Below are 24,715 nucleotides of genomic sequence, written 5' to 3'. Positions count from 1 at the left end.
CCTCTACCGCCGCAGGTAGGCCCCCCTGAACCGGTCACAAATTTGAACCGGTGTTAAAGCAGGGGGCGCTACCAAATTTTGCGATCGGGGCGGTAGCGGGGCGCTGCGCACACCGATGACGTCATCGGTGGCGGCGCAGCACTACTGGCTAACGTCGCCATTAGTGCCCGCTAAATTTCATGGGAGGCGTGGCCAGTGGCGCTAAACCCACGAAGTGCACTCTTTGGGCGCTAACTGGCGGCGCAGCCCACCGAATTTCTAGGCCTAGATGTTTCCACTTGCGGACAAGACCAGAAGTAGTGGCCATCAATATAAGATAGTCGCTAATAAATCCATTAGGGAATTCAGCAGAAACTTCTTTACCCAGAGAGTGGTTCGAATGTGGAACTCGCTACCACAGGGAGTAGTTCAGGAACATAACATAGATGCATTTAAGGGGGAGCTAGATAAACACATGAGAGAGAAAGGAATAGAAAGATATGTTGATGGGGTGAGATGAAGAGGGGTGGGAGGAGGCTGGTGTGGAGCATAAACACCGGCACAGACCTGTTGGGCCGAATGGCCTGTTTCTGTGCCGTATATACTTTGTCAATCAGACAACCACCATAATCGTTGTGTGAGGACTCCAATGAATTACTCGATGGGGGCTCAAGTTAACCCATGGATCTGATGTAGCCGGTTTCCACAGCCAAATATGGGTTCCTAAAATGAGTCATGAGCCAACTGTACAGCGGATAGCCCCCAAGCAGCGAGGCTCTCACTCACAGTGCAGGCTCAAAGAGTTGGACGGGGTGAGGGGGGGTGGAGGGGGAATGCTCGATGACAGTATGAAAGCAGGAAAGTGGGCATAGACCTGCTGGTGATCACACACACAGGAGCTGCACATTAATAAAGTGGAAGCCCTCGCGATACACGAGGGCAGTGGAGTCGCGTGGAGCAGCCTTCATGGTGACACAGGTACAGTCAACGACGCCCTGCACTTGTGGGGGGAGTCCTGAGATCTGTGAGAACCCCCGGAGCCCTATCCTGCTGCTTCCAGCTGTCCACGGGTAAAGTGGCGAATGTGTTTCTCCTAACAAACAAGGCATCAGTCACCTGCTTAATACATGCAGGAGCTGCAGACTGACTGCTGTTGCTGATATCCCCTGTTGCAGCCGGGGAAGGAGCCAGGCGCAAAGAGGTTCAGGCTGCAGTGACCTTGGCTGCAATAGGCTGGATTTTCCGACCCCCGCGGGTGTGTGCGAGGTGTGTACGTGCCCGTAGGGGCCTCGCAAGTGCCGGTTTCAGGCATGCGACGCGCTGAAAACCAGCACTTGCGATCTGTCAAGCCCCGCCTGCCCTGGAGAAGACCCTCTGCGGGGGGAGAGTTCCGCTTTCTGCACAACCTCCGCCCGCAGAAAACCTTTAAAAATCTTACACCTGGTAAAAGCAGGCGTAAGAGTTTTAAAAAAAACATTTTCACTCAGTTATAATTTAAAAATACAGGTTGAGCGTCCCAAATCCGGAGTTCCGGAATGTTTCGGACTCCGGGACGATTGGTGGAAGGGGTCCGGAATCCGTAAAATGTTCCGGAATCCGGACACCCTGAGGGAGGCTTACCAAAAACGCAACCTGAGCTCGGGCGTTTCCAGACTCGGCACGGGTTTCTGATGTCCGAAGTCCGGAAATATCGCAACCCGGGCTCGGGCGTTACCGGACTTCGGACATCAGAAACACGTTCCGAAGTCCGGAAAAACCCGAAAACCGTCTCGGCCTCGGTCCCGAGGTTGCTGGATTCGGGACGCTCAGCCTGTACTTTTAAATAAAGCTAAGTTTATTTTTAGCCCCGTAAAAAACTTTATTTTTTTCAAATTTAATGTAATTTTAACTAATTTTCAATAGGTGATTTAAAAAAAATGTATTTAATGTTTAACTGCTTTTTAAGTGATCCCCATTCATACTTTTGACAGATCTGTGCGTATAGACCTGTCTATAAGGGGGATTCCCTTCTTTGATTGGTTCGCCTGGTCCACGTGATCCCAGCGGTGCTTGCGAACCGCATGTGCCCCTGAGATACCTGGTCCTCTGCTCTACCAAAATACGCAGAGGCCCAGGATCGGAAGCCTCGGGATCTACGGAGCCAGCAGGTAAGTGCGTAGATTTTTTTCCGATCGGAAGCATCCGCCCGCAGGAAGCCTCCGATCGGAAATTCAGGGCCAATGTGTTGCAGCAGCTGGTTGGTGGTCCTCTTGGGACCCAACTCTGGAGAATCGAAAGCTTCTTACGCGCTGCTCCTCAGAGAACGGCAGGTGTGTTGTCCTGGACCTACATAACTTGGTTGGGAGGATAAGGACCCCTCCACGCACACCTCCTTCTATCTGCAGTTCGGTTTGCTCCGTCCTTCTGCCCCTGCTCCTCATCCTCCCAGTGCTTAGAAGGACCCCCATGAAGAAACAACTGCAATGCCAGAAGCCCCTTAAGCAGTAATTACAAGAACATACAAACCATTTAAGCTGAAAAAACTGAATGAAAATAGGGTGGTAATGAGATAAACATCACCCCAAATTTTCAAACACCTCCTAACCAAGGAAATGCAGGTGGAGTTTGGAGAGATTCTGGTCTATTAATAATGGAAGGTATCATAGCCGCTAAGAGAATAGCTTCAATCTCTTGCTGAACTGCCTTGTTCCAATGTGAGATGTATAAGCACACAAACTGCAATGAGCCAATTTCTTACTCTCCACTGCGCAATGTTGTTGCCAAGCCTGTACGCACAGCCAGACCCATAGGAAGTCTCAGAACAGCTGTTCCTGGGACAAGCACACCCCAGCACCATAAGACAGAAGCCTAGAGAGGCCTCAGTAACTATCCCCAAGAAAAAAATAATGTGTAAGCACACTTACGCCGTCAAGGTAATTAGCAAGCTGAACCATCTGTTCCCTCACAGCAGTCTCATTCCTGGTTTCGTCGTACTACAGCAAAAAGAAACACAGCAATTGAAGGAATCCGCAAACCTCTTCAAGGTTTTAACAACAACAGCAACAACTTGTATTTATATAGCGCCTTTAACATAGTAAAACGTCCCAAGGTGCTTCACAGGAGTGTCATCAAACAACGTTTGGCACTGAGCCACATAAGGAGATATTAGGATAGGTGACCAAATGCTTAGTCAAAGCAGTAGGTTTTAAGGAGAGTCTTAAAGGAGGAAAGAGAGGCGGAGAGGCTTAGGGAAGAAATGCCAGAGCTTAGGGCCTCGGCAGCTGAAGGCACGGCCACCAATGTTGGAGCGATTAACATCGGGGTTGCACAAGAGACCAGAATCGGAGGAGTGCGGATATCTCGGCAGAGTTGTAGGGCTGGAGAAGGTTACAGAGATAGGGCGGGGCAAGGCCATGGAGGGATTTGAAAACAAGGATGAGAATTTTATAATCGAGGCGTTACTTATCCGGGAGCCAATGTAGGTCAGCGAGCACAGGGGTGATGGGCGAACGGGACTTGGTGCGGGTTAGGACCCGGGCGGCAGAGTTTTGGATCACCTCAAGTTTACGTAGGGTAGAACATGGGAGGCCAGCCAGGAGTGCGCTGGAATAGTCAAGTCTAGAGGTAACAAAGGCATGGCTGAGGGTTTCAGCAGCGGATGAACTGAGGCAAGGGTGGAGACGGGCGATGTTACGGAGGTGGAAATAGGCGGTCTTAGTTATGCTACGGATATGGGGTCAAATATGACACCAAGGTTGCGAACAGTCTGGTTCAGCCTCAGACAGTTGCCAGGGAGAGGGGTGGAGTCGGTGGCCGGGGAGCGGAGTTTGTGGCGGGGACCGAAGACAATGGCTTCCTTCATTTCATTTATTTTTCAGGAAGCAAGTTTTACACTTACCAGGACCTTATCCACAACCAAAAAGAGCTCAACATATCGAGTCTGGGGCAATATGGCTCGCTTGCTCTATGAACGACAGGAGGTAGAGACTGGTAAGTTTTCTGATAGTAAAGTAATTCATTTCCACTTAAGTAACTACTACAGCAGAGAATATATTTTCCCCAGTTTCAACAATGGCAGAAGGCAATACTACACAGTGACTACATAAGAATGAACCTTAACATGGGATTCCGACCTGTTGAGTATCATCATTAAATGTGCTGTATGTATGTAAATCATTTAAATTAAATTTAAGAAGACGACTTGCATGTCCCAAAGCGCTTTACAGCCAATGAAGTAATTTTTGAAGTGTGTAGTCACTGTTGTAATGTAGGCAAAGCGGCAGCCAATTTGCGCACAGCAAGCTGCCACAAACAGCATTGTGATAATGACCAGATAATCTGTTTTAGTGATATTGATTGAGGGACAAACATTGGCCAGGACACCAGGGATAACTCCCCCTGCTCTTCTTCAAAATAGTGGCCATGGGATCTTTTATATCCACCTGAGAGAACAGACGGGGCCTCGGTTTAAAGTCTCATCTGAAAGGCGGCACCTCTGACAGTGCAGCACTCCCTCAGCACTGCACTGGAGTGTCAGCCTAGACTTTTGTGCTCAAGTTTCTGGAACCCACAACCTTCTGACTCAGAGGCAAGTGTGCTGCCCACTGAGCCACGGCTAACACTTTAAAAACCAGTCAATTTAGGGGTAAGTGAAATACAGCAGTGGGTCATTTCAAGCAACCACAATTTCATTGATTTTAAATAATACCTTAGACACTTCCTCACTTTGTTCATTTTAAAACAAGTCTGCTCATCTGATAACATAGCAGAGCAATGACTTGTGAATGCATTCACATATTAATATGACAAACAGTAATTTTGAAATTATTATATTTCCTCTGTACCCGCTCCTCCATCCTTTGCCACAATGTGTTGTCCCTCGTCAGTAGATTAAGTAGGCGGCCTCTGCCTTCACTCTTAGATCATAAGAACATAAGAACTAGGAGCAGGAGTTGGCCATATGGCCCCTCAAGCCTGCTCCGCTATTCAATAAGGTCATGGCTGATCTTCGACCTCAACTCCACTTTCCTGCACTATCCCTGTCATAAATCGCAACTCCTGCAAGAAGTAACTCAGGAAGTACTACTGAACGGCCAGTTAAGGGCGCCGCCCGAAGAGTAGAAATACTCGGACGTGGGCCCACCTTGGCCAGAGACAGTCTGGAAACAGGAAGCTAGTGACTACTAACTAGACCTCCATGTTTTGTTACAAGTCGATTAAAGCCTTGCTTTATGTACAACCAAGTGCGTAGTGAGTCTTTATTACGTCAATCCCCATAACTCCTAATTCCTCTGGAGTCCAAAAATCTATCTGTCTCAGCCTTGAATATACTCAACCACTCAGCACCCACAGCCCTCTGGGGTAGAGAATTCCAAAGATTCACAACCTTCTGAAGAAATTCCTCATCTCAGTTTTAAATGGCTGGCCCCTTATCCTGAGACTATGCCCCCTAGTTCTAGGCACCCCAACCATAGAAACATAGAAACATAGAAGATAGGAGCAGGAGTAGGCCATTCGGCCCTTCGAGCCTGCTCCGCCATTCAACGAGATCATGGCTGATCATCCAAACCCTAGCACCCGGTCCCTACACCGACAGCCATCCTGCCCAAGCCCTATCCCCGTAACCCCACGTATTTAATCCCCCCTAACACTAAGGGCCAATTTTTATCATGGCCAATCAACCTAACCCACACATCTTTGGACTGTGGGAGGAAACCGGAGCACCCGGAGAAAACCCACGCAAAACCAGGAGGAAACAACCTCTCAGCGTCTACCCTATCAATCCCCCTCAGAATCTTATATGTTTCATAAGCAGAGCAGTGCAAATGGGGTTCGGGAGGAGCAGAACGCTTGCTCCAGTTTTCCCTCCTTTGTGATGACGACTCTCGGCTTGGCAACTCTCTCGGTTGCATGATCAGAACCTCATTCCGTGGGAAACGTGGCTGTGAATCCGGAGTGTCCCACTTCCCAGCACGACTATAGAGCTCCAGTGGACTGCTCCTCCCTGGGAGCACCACTGGTGTCAGCTGTGGCTCAGTGGGCTACACTCTCGCCTTGTAAGTCAAGAGGTCTTGGGTTGAAGTCCCACTCCAAGGGACCTGAGCACAAAATCTAAGTGGACGCTCCAGTGCAGTACTGAGGGAGTGCTGCACTGTCGCAGGTGTCATCAGTTGGATGAGACGTTAAACCAAAGCCCCGTCTGCTCACTCAGGTGAACTTCAAATATCCCATGGGACTATTTCGAAGAAGAGCAGTGTCAGGGTTGGGGAGCCACGGGGCCGTATAAATACGAGGCCGTGCTCTCCAGGCAAAGGTAGGTTCTGGACCCAAGTGCAGAAACCAGACAAGAGACAAATATACAATACTTTGTTTGAACTTTACTAAATTCACACATAACCAGATTAACACAAGGGACACAGCAATATACATAAGAACTAGAGACAAGAGAACTAGAGACAAGTTACAAGACAGCTAGTCAAGATAGGAACTCAGGACAGCTTCCATGAGGAAGCCCACTTGTCTATACTGAGCTTGCAACAAGCTACCACAAGGGGCAACCGGCTTGCCGAGGCACAACTCCAGACAAGCTACCCCGAGGGTAATCGGCTTATCAATGCAAGGCTCAAGACAAGATCCCAACGGCTCCCACATAGCAACACGCTAGTCCAAACAGCACCTTACCAAGACAAGCAGCTCAACAGAACAAGACTTAAATACATCTTAAATCCAGAGACAAGAACACAGACTTAGATACATAGCTCGAGAGAACTAGAACACAAACTTAGATACATAACTCGAGAGAACTAGAACACAGACTTAGATACATAGCTCAAGAGAACTATGGCAGCCAGCTTGTGAAGGCAAGCTGCCATAGAGGAAAGGCTAGTCACACAGAGAACCTAGTCAAGACAAGGCACATTGTCAAGACTAACTCCCTGGTTCACCCTAGTGAGGACTGAGCACTGAGTGAAACAACAACAGAACTTATATACCAAGAAAACCAGGTGCCACCCATAAACAGCTAACAGGCTGATTAAAAACTAACACAGGGTTAGGAACAATTAACACCAGAGAACGAGAAACAATTAACACAGGAGACTGACAAGTGAAGGTGCCATCTAGAGGTTACAAAAAGGAACTGACTGGCACCCTCACAAGCAGGGGCGTTCTTCCCGGTGCCCTGGCCAATATTTATCCCTGAACTAACATCACTAAAACAAATGATATGGTCATTATCACATTGCGGTTTGTGGGATCTTGCTGTGTGCAACTGTCGCGTTTCCTATATCACAACAGCGACTACACTTAAAAAAAAGTACTTTATTGGCCGTAAAGCATTTTTGGCGTCGTGAGGTCATGAAAGATCTTCTTTCTATAGCAACTAGAAATTGGCACATTGTGAAGCTCTGTGGCTCCTGTTATAAAATCTTTTTAAAAAGCCATTAATATCTAAAATAGAATAGCAGTGAGTACTCCAGGTGTCCTGATCAACATTCCTCTCTCAATCAGCACCACCCACAACAAATTAAAGGCTTGTTCATCTCATTGCTGCTCGAGGTATCTTGTTGTGAGCAAAATAGGCTGCCGTCTGTGCCTAAAATGGTCACTCCTCTTCAAAGCAAATTATGTTTGTGAAGTGCTTTGAGATGCTCGAGTGATACCGTATAGGAGTGAACTTTCCAACCAGCACTGGTCCCATATGAACCCTTAATGCCCTCAAGCTAAATTGTGCTGCGTGCTTTAACACAGGTTGTAACTCTTCTGAAGAAAGACTTGCATTTCTATAGCGCCTTTCACAACCACCAGACGTCCCAAACCGCTTAACAGCCAATGCAGTACTTTTTGAAATGTAGTCACTGTTGTAATGTAGGAAACGCGGCAGCCAATTTGCGCACAGCAAGCTCCCACAAACAGCAATGTGATAATGACCAGATCATCTGTTTTAGTGATGTTGATTGAGGGATAAATATTGGCCAGGACACCAGGGAGAACTCCCCCTGCTCTTCTTCAAAATAGTGCCATGGGATCTTTTATGTCTACCTGAGAGAGGAGACGGGGTCTCAATTTAGCATCTCATCTGAAAGACGGCACCTCTGACAGTGCAGCACTCCCTCAGCACTGCACTGGGAGTGTCAGCCTAGATTTTTGTGCTCAAGTCTCTGGAGTGGGACTTAGAACCCACAACCTTCTGACTGAGGCGAGTGTGCCGCCCACTGAGCCATTGGTTGACACTAATTAAGCCTGTTAACTCCTGTGGTAATAAAGCACAGCAAGGAATTCAGTGAGAGTGTTTTGAAGAGTTCACATAGGAATAGAATAGGTCAGAAAATCTTTTAACCACACACGGGTACAGTGAGTTCCACAATTTTCCTGAGTTGACCCTCAGTCCTGCTACCAAAGTCACTATATCCTGCTCCGCAATCTCCGAGGATTATGACTGCTTGTCCATTTCTTTACTCACCAGAACTTGAAATTTGTGTTAAAAAATGTTCAGGGTTAAAAATTAAAATTGTAGAATTAACCAAGGGTTATTTAGATGCGCGCTTTACATCTAAATATGTAGGGAGTGATTTGTAGAGATTCAAGGGGCTGGATTTTACCAGCCCTGAGGAGGCGGGTTTGGAGGCAGGACTGCTGGGAAAATGGCAGAAACTGGGAGCGGGTACCGACCTCGCTCCCAACCCGCATCCGTGCCATCTTCCCGGGAGGCGGGTCCCCGCCTCCTCGAGGCGGGAAGGGGTTTACAGCCACTTAACTGCCTGTTAACAGGTAGTTAACAGGCAGTTTTGAGGCTCTTTCCCATTTTACCCCTGCAAGTGCGGGCTTCCCGACGGCTGCGAACCTCGCCAGGGTCAGCGAGGCGAGCAGTGGGTCTGCGGGGGTGAAAGGGGTCGATATGTAAACTGTAGAGGTGAGTGATGGGTTCAAGTGCGGACAGGTAAGTATGAGAGGTGAGTGTTAAGTTTTTGAAAAAGTTTCCTGACCTTTGCTTCTTCCTGCAGGCTTCAACCATTGAGGATCCGGAGGTGCCTCATCTCAACGGCAGAGATGACAGAATGGCTGCTGCACTCTCAGATGCAGCAGCCATCTGCTTTCTGCTGAGGAGAGAGGTTTTGGTGAGCCTGTGTGCAAGGGCTCACCTTAGAACAGAGAATGTCAGTGTTTGACAGCTTCTCTCAGCTGTCAAACGCTGACAATTCATCTGTCAAAAAATTTTCAGCAGATGAAGCGTCACACGCTGACGTCATCTGTCACCAGCTTTCCCTTAATTGGCCGGTAAGGGCGGGCTTACCAAGGCCAATCAAGGGAAAATAGCGTGGGTTGGCCGGACGTCACTGGGGGCGGGACCAGAACCCGGAAGGCAGCAGTCCCGCCCCCAACCCGTCTCAGTTGGCAAAATCCAGCCGAAGGATTTGTAAGTGACCTGGTGAAACCGTTTTACACCAAATTTTATGCAGTTATCAAGAACAGCACCCAGGGCAGCGAAACAAACCATCAGTCAGATAATAACATCAACAGTGGTATTATGCAGTCAAGATTCTCTCATCTCCATTGTTTACCTCCCTCCATTCCAAGCAGCTTCCATCCAATTATTTTACTCCCCTTCTCTCGGGCTCTGAATTTTAAGTGGGAAAGGGGAAGGTGAGATGCGCGGGGACCTATTCCATTGTCGGTGCAATCGCTGGAGAGGTGATGGGTTGTGCACGCCGCTACCCCGCCTGTATTTCCATATCCTGGAGTTGCCTACGTGCCCTCCAACTCTTTACTGCTTGCACATCAGCTCATACTCAATCATGCTTTTGCACTCGACAATTCTAAGATTGAGAATTCCCGGGGGGAATTTCAACCTTAAAAAACGGGTGGGTTTGGAGCGTGGGGGTAGTTAAATTGTTAAAAATGGGATTCCCGACCTGAACCATGGGAAGCAGGACAGGGGTGAGCAGCCAACCCGCTCCCAAGAGGCAGGACGTCAATTTAAATATGATAATGAGGCTGGAAGCCTCCTTTTTAACCTCCATTTTGTTTTTATCTGCACGTGGCCGGGTTTTAGACAATTCGTAAAACCCGGTAGTTACAGCAGAGCGGGGACTGCTGCATCCAGGAGGTAAGCGCTTTTACACCTACCTCCTGGATCCAGGGTCCCTGCCTAGCCCACCCCACCACGATCGGAGATGCCCCCATGAGTCCTCCGATCGCCTCCCCCCTGGCTTCCCCGCCACCCTCCGCCCCACGGATGATGCTGAGGCCAGCCACAATCTTTCCTTCACCGCCCCAATCATCCGGCCCCCGATACTCTCTTCCCCTCCCCCCCACCTCCGCCCCACCCAATCGTCTGCCCGCACCCCCCCCCACCCGATACTTTTAATGGCCCAGCCCGACCCCCGATCCCTCGCTCCCTCCTCGCTGTGATCTAGTCAATCTGGCTGGCTGCGGGCGGGAGACTGAGGCCTCGCATGCAAATCAGGCCCTGCCTTTAACAATCAGGCCCTGCCGTTAAAAATCAGGCCCTGCCTCCCGGGCTTCTTTACCTCCTCGGAGCTTTCCTCCGCCCCCAACCCGCCTTCCTCCTTAAAATCCAGCCCCATGTGGGGAACAGCAGGCACAAAACATTATCCAACCAACCTGCACCCCCAAACTCATTGCAATGACTTCATTATAATAAAGATTTTTTTTTTTTGCTCAATGTCAATCTGCACGACCCAATATTGCAAACAATCTGTTTTACAGCATATTGAGACAGGTAGGTCCGTCACACTGACAAAGAGTTCACAAGGTAAAATTATCTCCACAGGGAGAATTTTTTAGCCTTCTTGCTTTCCAATGAAAGCAAGCTCTTCAACCATGAAGGGTGGACGAGCTGACACAGACTTGGGGGGGGAATTTTAACCCCCAAGAACAGGTGGGTTTGGATCGGTAAGCATTTTTCAAATCTCAAATCTGACCCCAACCCACCTCCAGCTCACTTCTGGTTTTAACGGAGGCGCATTGGGGGGCGGGCAACCAATCCGCTCTCAGGAGGCGGGCTGGTCACTAAAATCTTTTAAGGAGGCTGCGTGCCTCCATTTTTACAGGGTTTTAAACCCATTTCGGCTGGGATTCCCGGGCATCGGGAAACCCAGCCGGTAAAAGGAGGCAAGGAGTGCCGGATCCATAAGGTAAGTGTCGTGAATCTTATCATTCATGAAGAAAGGACTCATGAAATAACACTGGGCGGCCAGCTGGTGGCGCCGTCCAAGGAGTATAAATACTCGGGCGTGGGCCCAGCTTGCTCAGGACATTTTTGTAACCAGGAACTAGTGAAAGATAACTAGAATCTCATGGTTGTGAAACAGTTGATTAAAGCCTTGTTTTTACTCAAATCAAGTGCTTAGTAATTTTCTTACGTCAGTAAGTGCATTTATAGCACTATTTTTTTGGCCGGGGGAACAGGAGTGTTTCCTCCAGGCCCAACCATAAACCCCTTTCCCCCCAGCCCGCGATCACCAACCCCACCCGCCCCCCACCACGACCTTCTCTGATCCCAGGCTGCGGCCTAGTGCCGCAGGCTTTCCCACATGACAGGTGGGCAGCCTGTCAACCAGGCCGACTGTCGGGCGGGAAACCTGGTGAAAAGCTTTATAAGACGTGTCCGCCTGTTCATTTCAGCAGGACGTCCATACATTCGGGTTTCCCATGCGGAACCCCTGCACCCCCCGCGCTCCCTCCCCATAAATGTGTCAGGCAGGATTGGTGCTATTTATCAAGCGAGGTGAACTGGTCTCTCTGCTCCGCCACATGATGGGATGTTTTGCCATCCGATGGGTCTTCATCCAGTGCCGCAGCTGAGAACCACCGAGACACCCCCAGACATTCAAGTTGACGTTAGACTACCTCGCGCAGAATCCTTTGCAAAGTCATCACCGGTCTTGCTCAAAGCCGCACAGAAGCTGCCTTCTGCACCCCTCTTGTACCATCCTCCTACAATCAGTCGTCGCCTAAACTACAACTGAAGATGCAGGACAATTAATGCATCCGTGCATTCTCATTCATTTTGCGACTTTATAAGCGTGCAACTAATTATGGAAAGAGCACCGACCCCGACTTACACGTAGGAAGCCCGTCATACTGTGGCCATCGTGGGATTGCCATTCTGCACGCTCCTGAGCATCCTGCTGCATGGTGCTGGTCAGGTCAGATACTCCACATATCAAAGGCTCTTCCAGCACATCCTCCATACGATAAACTACGTGTTGGAAGGTATCGGAGGACTCAAGTGGTTCAATTGCATAGTGTGTGTCAGCTGTGTGCAATAGTCCCCTGCGGAGAAACAAGCAGAGCTATGTTTTGGTTATAACAGTCATTTTTCAATACACTTGATGTACATTGTCCATCAATTTTGTTTTCATTTGACATTTTTATGAAATAGAAGTAAAACTGGACGTCTATCTCTCTTGCTCCAGTGGTCACAGGTCCCCATCGAATTACAGAGTGAAATGGCATTAATTGTGTAGCGTGAGCTTCGACCTCCCTCGAGGACAGTGGACAGCACTCAATGGAATCCGCACAGGGGCATCGGTGCTGCGGCCACCTGCTCCACAAGTGGACGATGAGGGACGACCCGAAGTGTCCCAGGCCACGGAACACACCGCGTCAACCCGCCCACTGAGATCTGTTGCGGGAGGCACCTCGTTTCTCCACGCGACATCTCTCAGCAGGCCGTCGAATGGCTCGCCAAACTAGACATCCCGTCATAAGCTTTTCCCGCCATTGGGAACAACAGCAATTGGGCAAGATTGGACTGTATCATGACCTTTTCAGCCAGGGGAGGGTGTGGGGATTGGAGGGAAGAAAGTAATTCTTCGCCCTTTTGATACATCTCTGCCTGGTACTACACCAATCCTGGCTCAGAGAAGGAGCTATGCCGCGCTCGAACTTTTTGCTCTGTAACCAGAAGCAGAGACACACAAGAAAAGCTCGGGCTGCTTGCCCTTTGATTCCCCGACATCTTCCAGAGGAAGTGGTTGGCCCCCCCACATACAAAAAACTGCCTTCAGTTACATCGCCAACATTAACAAATCAACAGCACAAATTGAATTTATTAGTCTGTTTCCATCTGAATCATATGTGGATAACATGGCTGAATTCCAAACTAAAATCTTCCTCCTATCCCAATCAAACGTGGCTCCTATTAGTGATTGCACACAGTGATCAGCCCCTATTCCAGTAGCGAATTGGACCTAGCTGTCTCGGGAGCACTCATCAGAGCCCTGGTGCAATTGCAAGTGGTTTGAAATGGTTAATGCGACAACACAGCCATGATTTTGTGCAGACAGCCAGCCCTCTCTTGATTAACGGCACTGCCATGTGGAGATTTAATGGGCGTCATAAATCTTGACATCATTGCATTAAGTACCGTCATCGTAATTGGACTAGAAATTGTAACATTGCGTTTCATCAATGCGATTTGTAAGTAGGTATGTCAAATGACTTTTTTAAAGCTAGATTTGAAGAGCTCTTACAACACGAAGCCATTTAATCTGCATGAATTCCATTAGGTAGATGGCACTGGCCTCAGTCTGAACCTGGTGCATCGCAGGAGCAACCTCATATAAACCATATACTGCAAAAAAGGCTAGCCGTGCACATGCTGTGGGCTGAGACTTCAAGCTGGTAGCCTTTGCCTCACAGCAAAACAAAATCCAGACCCTGTCCCTTTTGAATGAGATGCATCTCCCTCAGTGCTTTTGAAGTTCGTCCTTGTCATAGACGTTTCAAAGATTCATGTACCAACTGTGACAAAAATGAAGCTGAAATGAATTTGCACCAAATATGCTCTTTACATAAATTTCATAACCAATTTCAACTGTCAGCCACATGCAAGGAACTGCCGCAAACCCCAGTACATTTAAAACCATATCTTATACTAGGTGAGAGGTCAGCGGCCTGAAACGTTGGGCTGGATTTTGTCAATGGGGGCGCATTAGGGGCGGGACTACTGGTTTTCGGGTTTTAGTCCCGCCCCCAACGACGTCCGGCCAACCAACGCTATTTTCCCTTGATTGGCCGTGTTAAGCCCCGCCCAGCAGGCTTAGCCGGCCAATTAAGGGAAAGCTGGTGACAGAGGACATCAGTGTATCACGTTTCATCTGTCGAAAATTTTTGATAGATGAATTGCCAGCGTTTGACAGCTTTGAGAAGCTGTCACTCAAACACTGACAATCTCTGTTCTAAGGCGAGTCCTTGTACTGAAGATTCACCAAAACCTCTTTCCTCAGCAGAAATCAGATGGCTGTTGCATCTGAGAATGCAGCAGCAATTCTGTCATCTCTGCCGTTGAGATGAGGCACCTCTGGATCCCCAAGGGTTGAAGCCTGCAGGAAGAAGCAAAGGTAAGGAAACTTTTTCTAACACTTTACACTCACCTCTCATACTTACCTGTCCACACTTGCACCCATCACTCACCTCCACAGTGGACTTTTTGATCCTTCTCACCCCCGCAGCCTCACCGCTCGCCTCGCTGACCCTGGCGAGGTTCGCAGCCATCAGGAAGCCCGCACTTGCAGGGGTAAAATGGGGATAAGCCTCTTAACTGCCTGTTAACTACCTGTTAACAGGCAGTTAAATGGCTGTAATCCCCTTCCTGCCTCGAGGAGACGGGTCCCTGCACAACTCGGGGACCCGCCTCCTGGGAAGATGGCACGAAGGCGGGTTGGGAGCGGGTTCGGTGCCCGCTCCCAGTTTCTGCCATTTTCCCGGCAGTCCCGCCTCCATACCCACCTCCCCAGGGCTGGGAAAACTCCCCCCGTTAACTCTGTTTCTCTCCCCACAGATGCTGCCCGACCTGCTGAGTGTTTCCAGCATTTTCTGTTCTCATTTCAGATTTCCAGCATCCGCAGTATTTTGCTTTTGTCTTCTACCAGACGTACCCTACTAAAATGGCGATTATCCCAATCTGATAAACCTTTATCATGCAGCATGCGTTAAGACCTTAATCATCCTACTTTCTCCAATCGTGGAGTTAATACATGGCAGCTGGTAAATAACACATCATTAATAAACAGCACTTCTACATGCACAGCCTCACTTACCTCAGAACGCCTCAACGCGCGTCGCATGCAGTGACTGCTGTTATGTGCATAAATACAGGGAGGAGCGTGATCTTTACCTGAGCCCATTGCAGGTGCTGAGAGCAACCATGGACTTATCCATGCCTTCCACATACCCCCGGAAGTGACAATGGTCCTGGAAAAACAAACAGTACGGAAATATGAAAACACACCATCCAGAAACTGAAAGACTGGGACCGGGCGATTTTAACTCTTCCTGATCGGCGCGAACAGAGCAGGGGAGCAATGAAAACGGAACGGCTCCATTTCCCACTCCGTTCCTGCTGATCTGCTATTTTAACACCGCTGGGTTTTTTTGTGCCGGGGGAGGCACGCCAGCCAGTGCATGCCCCATTAATAAATGCGAATCGAGGACCCATAATGTACACGTGCTCCTCTGGGTCCCACAGGAAAGTCCGGGCATCTGCTGTGTCCCTGCGTTTTGCGAGATAATCAAGATTTCACCTTGCGACATCGTCACCAACAGATAATGGAATGGTTGTGATCAGATCAAAATACGCAGTAAAATGATCTTTGCCTCTCATAGAGTCATAACGGCACAGAAGGAGGCCAGTCGGCCCGTCGAGTCCGTGCCGGTTCTCTGTAGAGCAATCCAGTCAGTCCCATTCCCCCGCTCTGTCCAGAATCTGGCTCATAAACCAGAAACGCTGTTTACGGAGGTCACGGTCCATCATCAAAGACCCTACCCACCCCAGCCACAGTCTGTTCGCCCTCCTGCCATCTGGGAGACGCTACAGATGCATTCGCACCCGTACGACCAGATTTAGGAACAGCTTCTTTCCCAGGGCTGTCATCCTACTGAACTCCACAAATAAACTTTAAAGCCTGCACATCTGCCAATGCACTTTATTATGGTTATGTTTATGTTAATGTATTACAAGCCAAATGTATGTTGAATGTTTAAATGTCTTAATCTAAATGTACACTCTCGGGAGCCGCAAGCCTACATTTCGTTGTACTGCACTTGTGCACTAACAATGACAATAAAAGTTGATTTGATTTGATTTGATAGCCCTGCAAGTTTATTTCCCTCAAGTGACTATCCAGTCTCCCCTTGAAAACATTGAGTGTCTCCGCTTCCACCACTTCCGTCAGCGGCGAGTTCCAGGTCCTCACCACTCGCTGCGTAAAAAAGTTTTTCCTCACATCCTCCCCTGTACCTCTTGCCCAAAACCTTAAATCTGTGTCCCCTAGTCCTTGTACCATCAACTAGTGGGAACAGCCTTTCCCCGTCTAGCCTATCCAAACCCGTCATAATCTTGTACACCTCTATCAAATCACCCCTCAACCTCCTTTGCTCTAATGAAAACAAATCCAGCTTCTCCAACTCAGATCCCCCATCCCCGGAAGCATTCTGGTAAATCTCCTCAGCACCCTCTCAAGGGCCTTCACATCCTTCCTAAAGTGTGGTTACCAGAACTGGACGCAATACTCCAGTTGTGGCCTAACCAGCGCTTTATAAAGCTCTCAATCATCTCTAAAAAAAAATCAAGACCTCACATCACAAGGGGCAATAAATCACAAATAACGGACCCCAGTAGAGAGGATCATTACTGTGGCATAAATAAAATCATGCATTTGGGAGAGGGTCACAGCGACCCGACCAGAACTTCTCCCCCCTCCACCGCCCCCCACCCCGGTTTGGAAATCCCACCCCAGTAAATATTGAGGTCATATTTCTCCAGTGGAAGAAAAAAATAAAATTGGTTCTACACCATGGCCCAGAAATTTGGGTCTCCACGGGCGAGTACGCATGGGGTACTCACCCATAAGCCCAATGGTAGTGCCGGTTTCCTGCATGCGCGGGAAACCGGAACTTCCGTTCCCCTGAAAGAAGGGGTTCAGAGTTCGAACACGTGCGCGGGAGAGGCTGCGCATGCTCATCGAACTTATGTTTTTTTTGCAGGTTTTCCCGGGAGGGTAAGTCTCCAAAAGTTACACATTTAAAAAGCAGTCGCAAGGCCCGCTTTTTACAAGGTAAGTGGTGAATTAATTAACATTAAAACATTTTTTCCACAGGTTTATTATTTTTATAAATACTTTAAAGCAAGGTAAGTTTACTTTTAGCCCCGTTAGAAAATTAAATTATTTTTTTCAAAAATTTAAATTATTGTTTAAAAGTTATTTCATGTAATTTATAGTTTATTTAAAAAATGTGATTTAAAAAAAAAATTATTTGAAGATTTAGTGATGTTTTGGGGCTTATAGTATTTATAAGTTTGACAGCCCTTCCTGTCAAACTTATGAATGAAGCATTCTCTGCTACCATTGGCTCTCCATGGCCCACGTGATTCCAGGGGACGCATCGAACTAACTGCGCCCCTGGGATACGCAAGCACTGCGCGCCGGCAGTTGGAGGAGGCCCAGGATCGGAATCCCACGCGGGCCCGCAGCTCAACGGCCGGCGCGCTAGGTAAGTGCAGGTCGGGGGCTTACACCCGCGGGAAGCCTCCGACCCGAATTTCTGGGCCATGGCCTAACATTTGAAGACTGGGCCTGCTTGGATTTCCGGTCTGTGGCCCGGTCCAGCTCCCGGCGCACTGTGCGTGCGTGATCCTGCGGCGTACTTAGTGCGATGAGCCGGCTGGGATCACGTGAGCACTGGGCAACCAATGGGAGTTTACAAAAGTCCATTCATGAGTTAGACATAAGACCTGTCAAACTCATGAAAAGTATGGGCGCCCAAAACACTACTTAAACTTCAAAAAAAAGTTAAAAAAACATTCCAATAATTAAATTAACTATTAATAACTTTAAAAAAACTAATTTAAACAATTATTCAAATTTCTGCCCAAATTTTTTTTTCAATACATCGGGTCCAAAAATACACTTACCTTACTGTAAATTCTTTAAAAATAATAAACCTGTGGAAAAAAATTTCTAACTTTAATTATTAGACCACTTACCTTATAAAACTAAGTCCTTACGTCTGCTTTTTACGTTCGTATAAAGTGGAGGCCTTCACGCACGGACAAACCTGTGAAAAAAACCGAAGTTCAACGCGTACCCGCTGCCTCAAACGTCGCTAGGGAACCGCCTCTTAACCCCTTGGTTCAGAGGAGAGGAAATGCCGGTTTTCCGCGCATGCGCTGCGCATGCTGAAATCCGGCACTTCCAACCCCAAGTACTGGGCCAATGTTTTTATTCTCTACTCTCTCTCTTTCCAGCTGTGTCTTTTCCTTTCCAGAAGGCACTGTACAGTTACAAACCTGCAGCCTCCTGTACCTTTCTTAAATAGCCATTCTTCCTGTTTGAGTCAAGACAGTGAGTGTCAGCAGACTATTTGACTGATGGAACTGGAGGCAAGGGAGCATCATAACTGAGTTTGATAGTGTCCTCACTTGACACCTAACAGTCACGCCAGCAATCAGTTGCGTAGCTCGAGGGTAGTGACCTCAACTGAAGTTGGCTAACTCGACCAGGGATCAACCTGCATATTTCCCAGTCTGTATTTCTCAGTACCACACGCCAGGTGCTGCATTTACCAACTGAATCATTGGAACAGCCATGAAAAGCCAATTTAAATACATTAATGTGTATCTCTAGACTGATGAGATTTACCAAGGTAAAACAGCTGTTGCCATCTCATTAAATACCTGAATATCTGGCTGATATGAGATCAAATTTCCATCGTCACTGTAAGTGAACATGGTGAAGTCCTTTGGAACAACATCTCTGAAGGAAGAAAACAACAATCAGAACCATACCTTTCCACATTCAACACAACTCAATAAATCCAAGATCTTCAAGATCCTGGGGCTGTAACGGAAACTTTCAAAAGCAGATACTCATTGGCCATATATTCTGTGTGACCTATTTGAGGGAACCTCCAACAATTATTTATTCATTTGACACACTTGTTTTTAAAATGTAATCGTACTTTCAAAATGATGAACGATACTTTTTGAACAAATTGGCAACATCTTCATACGAGAGCAATACAAAGCGAGATGTCTCTGATCGAGCCAAGATATCTGTGGTTAAAGCAGAGCCCTGTTCAATTTGGCTCATAATCCAGGCTGATACAGAACAGAGGAAGTGCTACATTGTCAAAGGTGCCGTCTTTCAGATGAGATGTCAAACCGAGGCCCAGTCTGCTTGCTCAGGTGGACGTAAAAGATCCCATGGCACTACTGGAAGAAAAGCAAGGGAATTCTCCCAGTGTCCTGGTCAATATTTATCGCTTCTACCAACAGAACCACAACTGATTATCTGTAAGATGCTTTGGGATGTCCTGAGGTTGTGAAAGGCACTTGAATTTCTTTATATGGTGCCTTTAGTTCTCTCTTTCAAATTAGTTTTGGTGTGAGTAGCTTGGTCTGGTGATGTAGTATTTACCACCTCTTGAGGGAGATAGAAGAACACGGTGGGTGACGTAATAAAACTCACTACATATTTGGTTTGAGCATAAAGCAAAGCTCTAATCAACTTGTTTCAGAACATGGAAGTCTAGTTGTATCTCACTAGCTCCTTGTCTTACAAAATGTCCTTGGGAAGCTGGGGCCACACGCCCGAGTATTTATACTCCTTGGACGGCGCCACCAGCTGGCCATCCAGCATTATTTCATAAGTAGTTTCTTGATGATGAAATTTATAACAGTGGGTATCTTGCGTGGTCACCGGTGCACTATGTTCCATAATTAATGGTTAAATGTTAATCCCTTGGTGCGCTGTCCCACTATGCCATATTTAAGAGCACAGATTTCGGTTTGAGAGAGACTCGGCCTACTTATAGAAAGTGCCTTTGTGCCCTGCACACTCGACTTGGGAGGAAAGAAAGAAAGACCTGCATTTCTATAGCGCCTTTCACGACCACCGGATGTCTCAAAGCGCTTTATAGCCAATGAAGTACTTTTGGGGTGTAGTCACTTGTTGTAATGTGGGAAATGCAGCAGCCAATTTGCGCACAGCAAGCTCCCATAAACAGCAATGTGATAAATACCAGATCATCTGACACTGGACTGTCAGCTGAGATTTTTGTGCTCAAGTCCCTGGAACGGGACTTGAACCCACAACCTTCTGACTCAGAGGCGAGGGTGGCACCCACTGAGCCATGGCTGACACAGGAAACCCGAACTGTGGCGGCATCGTCAACGAAGATTTTAAGATGCACAGTCAGGACTAGATTGCAGGACGGGAGAAGTTGTGCATTTGAGAACTCCCTTTCAGGAACACACTGCTACATGCATTGGTCCACCTGCCACCACTATCTGGAGAGAACGTATACGAGTGTGCATTCATCGTGTGAACTTAGAAGTGCATGACCCAACTCCATTGATCCATTTATTTTGGAAAATGGCAGTACTGAGCGTTGAGCTGGCACACAAAAAACAAGTGCCTCACATTTGAGACAATTGGACAATCACCAGAACAACCCGAGAATTTGCAGGACCAGCTTCAGTATTCTCACGTACGATTAGTGTGAAAAAAGAATCAACGAGAAGGCCAAAGGTGAAGAAGCTGTTGGATTCCCTGAGCTGTTTGGAAGTACGCCAAACAGGGCACAGATTGGGACATCCCAGCACGACAGCCTCGCAGGCTCAGCCTGTGTCAGAGTCACGCGATACACAGCAATGCTCCTGCTCCGTTTTTCGCAGCATTGTGACGCGCAGCAATGACTGGGCACTGTTCCCCCATGGCTGAACACATACACACACACACACACATACACAACCTGGAACAAAAAGAAAATAGGCACGTTTCCAAAGAAACGACGACATTATTCACTTGCTGTTCTGGTTCAGAGAAACACAGCAATGCGCATGCTTGCCAATATGCAGCCTGACTTGGCAAAAACACAGAAGAAAAAAACACAAGCACAGCAAAACCTAGTTTCCAGATGGTCACAAACACTTCCAATTTATATCTTTTGCTTTGAGTTATGAATTCAGTGCAGTGTAGGTTTATTGAACTGACAAGCAATGTTAGATTAGAATTGTCTAATCTGATTTGAAGGAAAGTATATATCACATCCTCAGAACATCCCAAAGTGCTTGCAAGCCCGTGAATTGGGGTCCCTGTTGTTATGTAGGCAGATGCAACAGCCAATACATGCACAGCAAGGTCCCACAAACAGCAAGTGAAAGAACGACCAGCTAATCTGTTTTATTTTGGTGGTGATGGTTAAGAGAGGATCGTTGGCCAGGGCACTCGAGGAACCCCATGCACTTTTTCCCCCAACAGTGTCATGGGCTCATTTGCACCCATCTGAACAAGCAGATGGGTCTTCAATTTAAGATCTCATCTGAAAGATGTTACAATAACAAACTTTCAAATGTTGGTGTTCAGAGAGATTTGGGTGTCCTCATGCAAGAAACACAGAAAGCTAGCATGCAGGTATAGCAAGCAATAAGGAAGGCAAAGTATAAGAGTATATGAGTAAGGAAGTCTTGCTACAGTTGTACAGGGCCTTGGTGAGACCACACCTGGAGTACTGTGCACAGTTTTGGTCTCCTTATCTAAGGAAGGATATACTTGCCTTGGAGGCGGTGCAACGAAGGTTCACTAGATTGATTCCTGGGATGAGAGGGCTGTCCTATGATGAGAGATTGTGTAGAATGGGCCGATACTCTCTGGAGTTTAGAAGAATGAGAGGTGATCTCATTGAAACATACAAGATTCTGAAGGGGATTGACAGGGTAGATGAGGAGAGATTGTTTCCCCCTGGCTGGAGAGTCTAGAACTAGGGGGGCATAGTCTCAGGATAAGGGGTCGGCCATTTAAGACTGAGATGAGGAGGAATTTCTTCACTCAGAGGGTTGTGAATCTTTGGAATTCTCTGCCCCAGAGGGCTGTGGAGGCTCAGTCGTTGAGTATATTCAAGGCTGAGATCGATAGATTTTTGAACTTTAGGGGAATCAAGGGATATGGAGATCGGGCGGGAAAGTGGAGTTGAGGTCGATGATCAGTCATGATCTTGCAGGCTCGAGGGGCCGTATGACCTACTCCTGCTCTTACTTCTTATGTTCTTACAATGAGGCTCCATCTGCCTGTTCAGGTGGATGTAATGGCATGGTTGTTCTGCACCCAAATAGGCCCACTGCCCTGGATTAAAGCAGATGATGGCATCAAATGCACAGCTTACACTTACACATGAAAGCGCTGGAATTCCCTCCCTAAACCTCTCCGCCTGTCTTTCCTACTTTAAGATGCTCCTTAAAACCTACCTCTTTGACCAAGCTCTGCCCTAATTTCTCCTTAGGTGGCTCGGTGTCAAATTTTGTTTGATAACGCTCCTCTGAAGCGCCTCGGGACGCTTTACTACGTTACAGGCGCTATATAAATGCAAGTTGTCATTATGAACAAAAGGCAAGAGTCAGGCCCAACAATATTTGCCCTGTCCAATAAATAAAGACTGAAAAGACTTGGGGCTAAAAATTGAGTAGCACCCCGCTAACTTCGCCGGGACGCTAAAAGTAGCGCCTCAGAAAAATTAGTGTCCCCGCGCCAGAAATTGAGTGGTTGTGCCCCAAGAGGGAAGCGGGACGCTACTGGAAGTGCCCCGCATCCCTCTTGGGGCACTGTGAATCAATATTGCGGCGTTATGTGCCGCAGCGCGCTGCGGTATTGCAGGCCTTCCTCCCCTTCTTAAAGGGGAGGGGCCTTGTGCAGCACGACCTGGGGCCCAGGGGATCGGGAGTGCAGGCAAAAGAGCCCGGTACCCAAGAGAAGTGCCGGGCTCTTGGAGCGCAGCCGGCACTCCGCGGGGGGCGGGGAGCGGTTCAGGAGGTCGGGGACGGGAGCGCAGGCAGGTGCTGGCAGGCGGCCAGCAACAAAAATGGCCGCCCCGCACCTCGCCTTTAAATTGCGCCTCTCCGGCCGCAGGTACGTCCCCCTGACCCCGTTGGACATAGCGTCCGGCGGTAAGTCAGGGGGCGCTCCTGAAGATCGCGGCCGGGGCGTGAGCGGGGCGCTGCGCACACCAATGACGTCATCGCCAGCGGCACCACTAACCTCCCGCTGAATTTTGCGGGAGGCGTGGGCAGTGCCGCGCCCAGGCGCTAGTTGCTTTGCGTCCCGTTAGCGCCCTCTTAAGGCACTAACGGGAGGCGCAACCAAGTGAATTTTTCCCCCTTGTACTTATGTAGCCCCTTTCATGGCCGCAGGATGTCCCAAAGCCAGTGAAGTACTTTTTGAAATGCAGTCACTGTTGTAATGTAGGAAATGGCGCAAGCAGCAATATCCCTCCCTATGGAGAAGGCAAATAAATGGAGGGGGAGGGAAACTCTAGCCAATTTCAAGGAAAGTCCTGGAAGGTGCATAGGTGACCACGACGATGAGAGCTCTGTGCTCCCACACAAACATGTGCCAGTGTTTCCGCTAGCGAGAAAAGAATGGAGATAAAAAGACAAAGTATAAACTGCACGCGCTGAAAATCTAAAATAAAAACAGAACATGCTGGAGAGCAGCTTTATCAACATCCACAAACACGTCCTCTCGGAGGCCTGTTGTGTTTTTCCAGCCTTTTCTCCCTTTTTAAAAAAAAATAACAGGAGGAAACGTGACTGTGGCATTGTGGAGTTTGAAAATTCAGGTGGTCTGCTTGCAGTGAATGCTGCTGGGCATTGGTCACACTCGGTGCAAGATATTTTCCCAGTATGTTCAGAAGCAGTCTCTCCAGCGTGGTTTCAGTCACAGTAGGATCCGCACGCAGGAACGGCTGGACAGCTGAATGCAATTAACACAATATTTTGCGATTGAAACTTAACTGTGTAACCGCTGTGGGTCCAAAAGGAGTGAGGGCCACAAACAGACCTCTCCACGGACTTCAGCGGTTTAAAAGGAAGGGCCGCCTCCAGCTTCTCAATCAGGACAAGTGATGGTCAATATGTGTGGCCTTGCCAGCAATGCGCAGAAGTCAGAACAGATTAGAAAAACAAGGGCTGGATTTTCTCAATGGGGGTGGGACTGTTGGTTGTCGGGTTTCAGTCCCGCCCCCAACGCGCCCCCATTGAGAAAATCCAGCCCTTGTTTTTCTAATCTGTTCTGCCAACCCATGCTATTTTATCTTGATTGACCTTGTTAAGCCCGCCCTGTGGGCTTAGCCGACCAATTTAGGGAAAGCCGGTGACAGAGGACGTCAGCGTATGACGTTTCATCTGTCAAAAATGTTTGACAGGTGAATTATCAGCGTTTGACAGCTTTGAGAAGCTTTCAAACGCCGACAATCTCTGTTCTAAGGTGAGCCCTTGCACACAGGCTCACCAAGACCTCTCTCCTTAGCAGAAATCAGATGGCTGCTGCATCTGAGAATGCAGCAGCCATTCTGTCATCTCTGCCGTTGAGATGAGGCACCTCCGGATCTCCAAGGGTTGAAGCCAGCAGGAAGAAACAAAGGTAAGGAAACTTTTTCCAACACTTTACACTCATCTCTCACACTCACCTCTCCACACTTGCACCCATCACTCACCTCCACAGCGGACTTTTCGACCTCTCTCACCCCCGCAAACCCACTGCTCGGTTCGCAGCCGTCGGGGAGCCCGCACTTGTGTGAGTAAAATGGGGATAAGCCTCTTAACTGCCTGGTAACTACCTGTTAACAGGCAGTTAAGTGGCTGATATCCCCTTCCCGCCTCGAGGAGACGGGTCCCGGCGCGACTCGGGGACCCGCCTCCCGGGAAGATGGTACGGAGGCGGGTTGGGCGCGGGTT

General features: G+C 48.3%; 1 protein-coding gene across 3 annotated transcripts in view; it reads right to left on the bottom strand.

The window, feature by feature from the left end:
- Nucleotides 1–24,715, bottom strand: part of LOC147097984 (disintegrin and metalloproteinase domain-containing protein 9-like) — a 141,373-nt gene that overhangs the window by 62,679 nt on the left and 53,979 nt on the right. For 2 of the 3 annotated variants that reach the window (XM_085971177.1, XM_085971178.1), the window contains exons 4-8: nucleotides 18,662–18,740; nucleotides 15,104–15,180; nucleotides 12,045–12,255; nucleotides 3,857–3,922; nucleotides 2,883–2,951 (exon numbers count right to left, since the gene is read on the bottom strand). In XM_085971177.1, the coding sequence (XP_085827303.1) occupies nucleotides 2,883–2,951; nucleotides 3,857–3,922; nucleotides 12,045–12,255; nucleotides 15,104–15,180; nucleotides 18,662–18,740 (502 nt within the window). The remainder of the gene's footprint in view (nucleotides 1–2,882; nucleotides 2,952–3,856; nucleotides 3,923–12,044; nucleotides 12,256–15,103; nucleotides 15,181–18,661; nucleotides 18,741–24,715) is intronic. The other variant, XM_085971179.1, reaches the window with a different exon arrangement.

The sequence above is a fragment of the Somniosus microcephalus genome, chromosome 30 (genome assembly GCF_052327205.1).
Source record: "Somniosus microcephalus isolate GS21.2 chromosome 30, FLI_Smic_1.0, whole genome shotgun sequence".
NCBI lineage: Eukaryota > Metazoa > Chordata > Chondrichthyes > Squaliformes > Somniosidae > Somniosus > Somniosus microcephalus.
The sequence above is the reverse complement of the archived record's forward strand: the minus strand, read 5'-3'. Positions and strand labels throughout refer to the sequence as shown.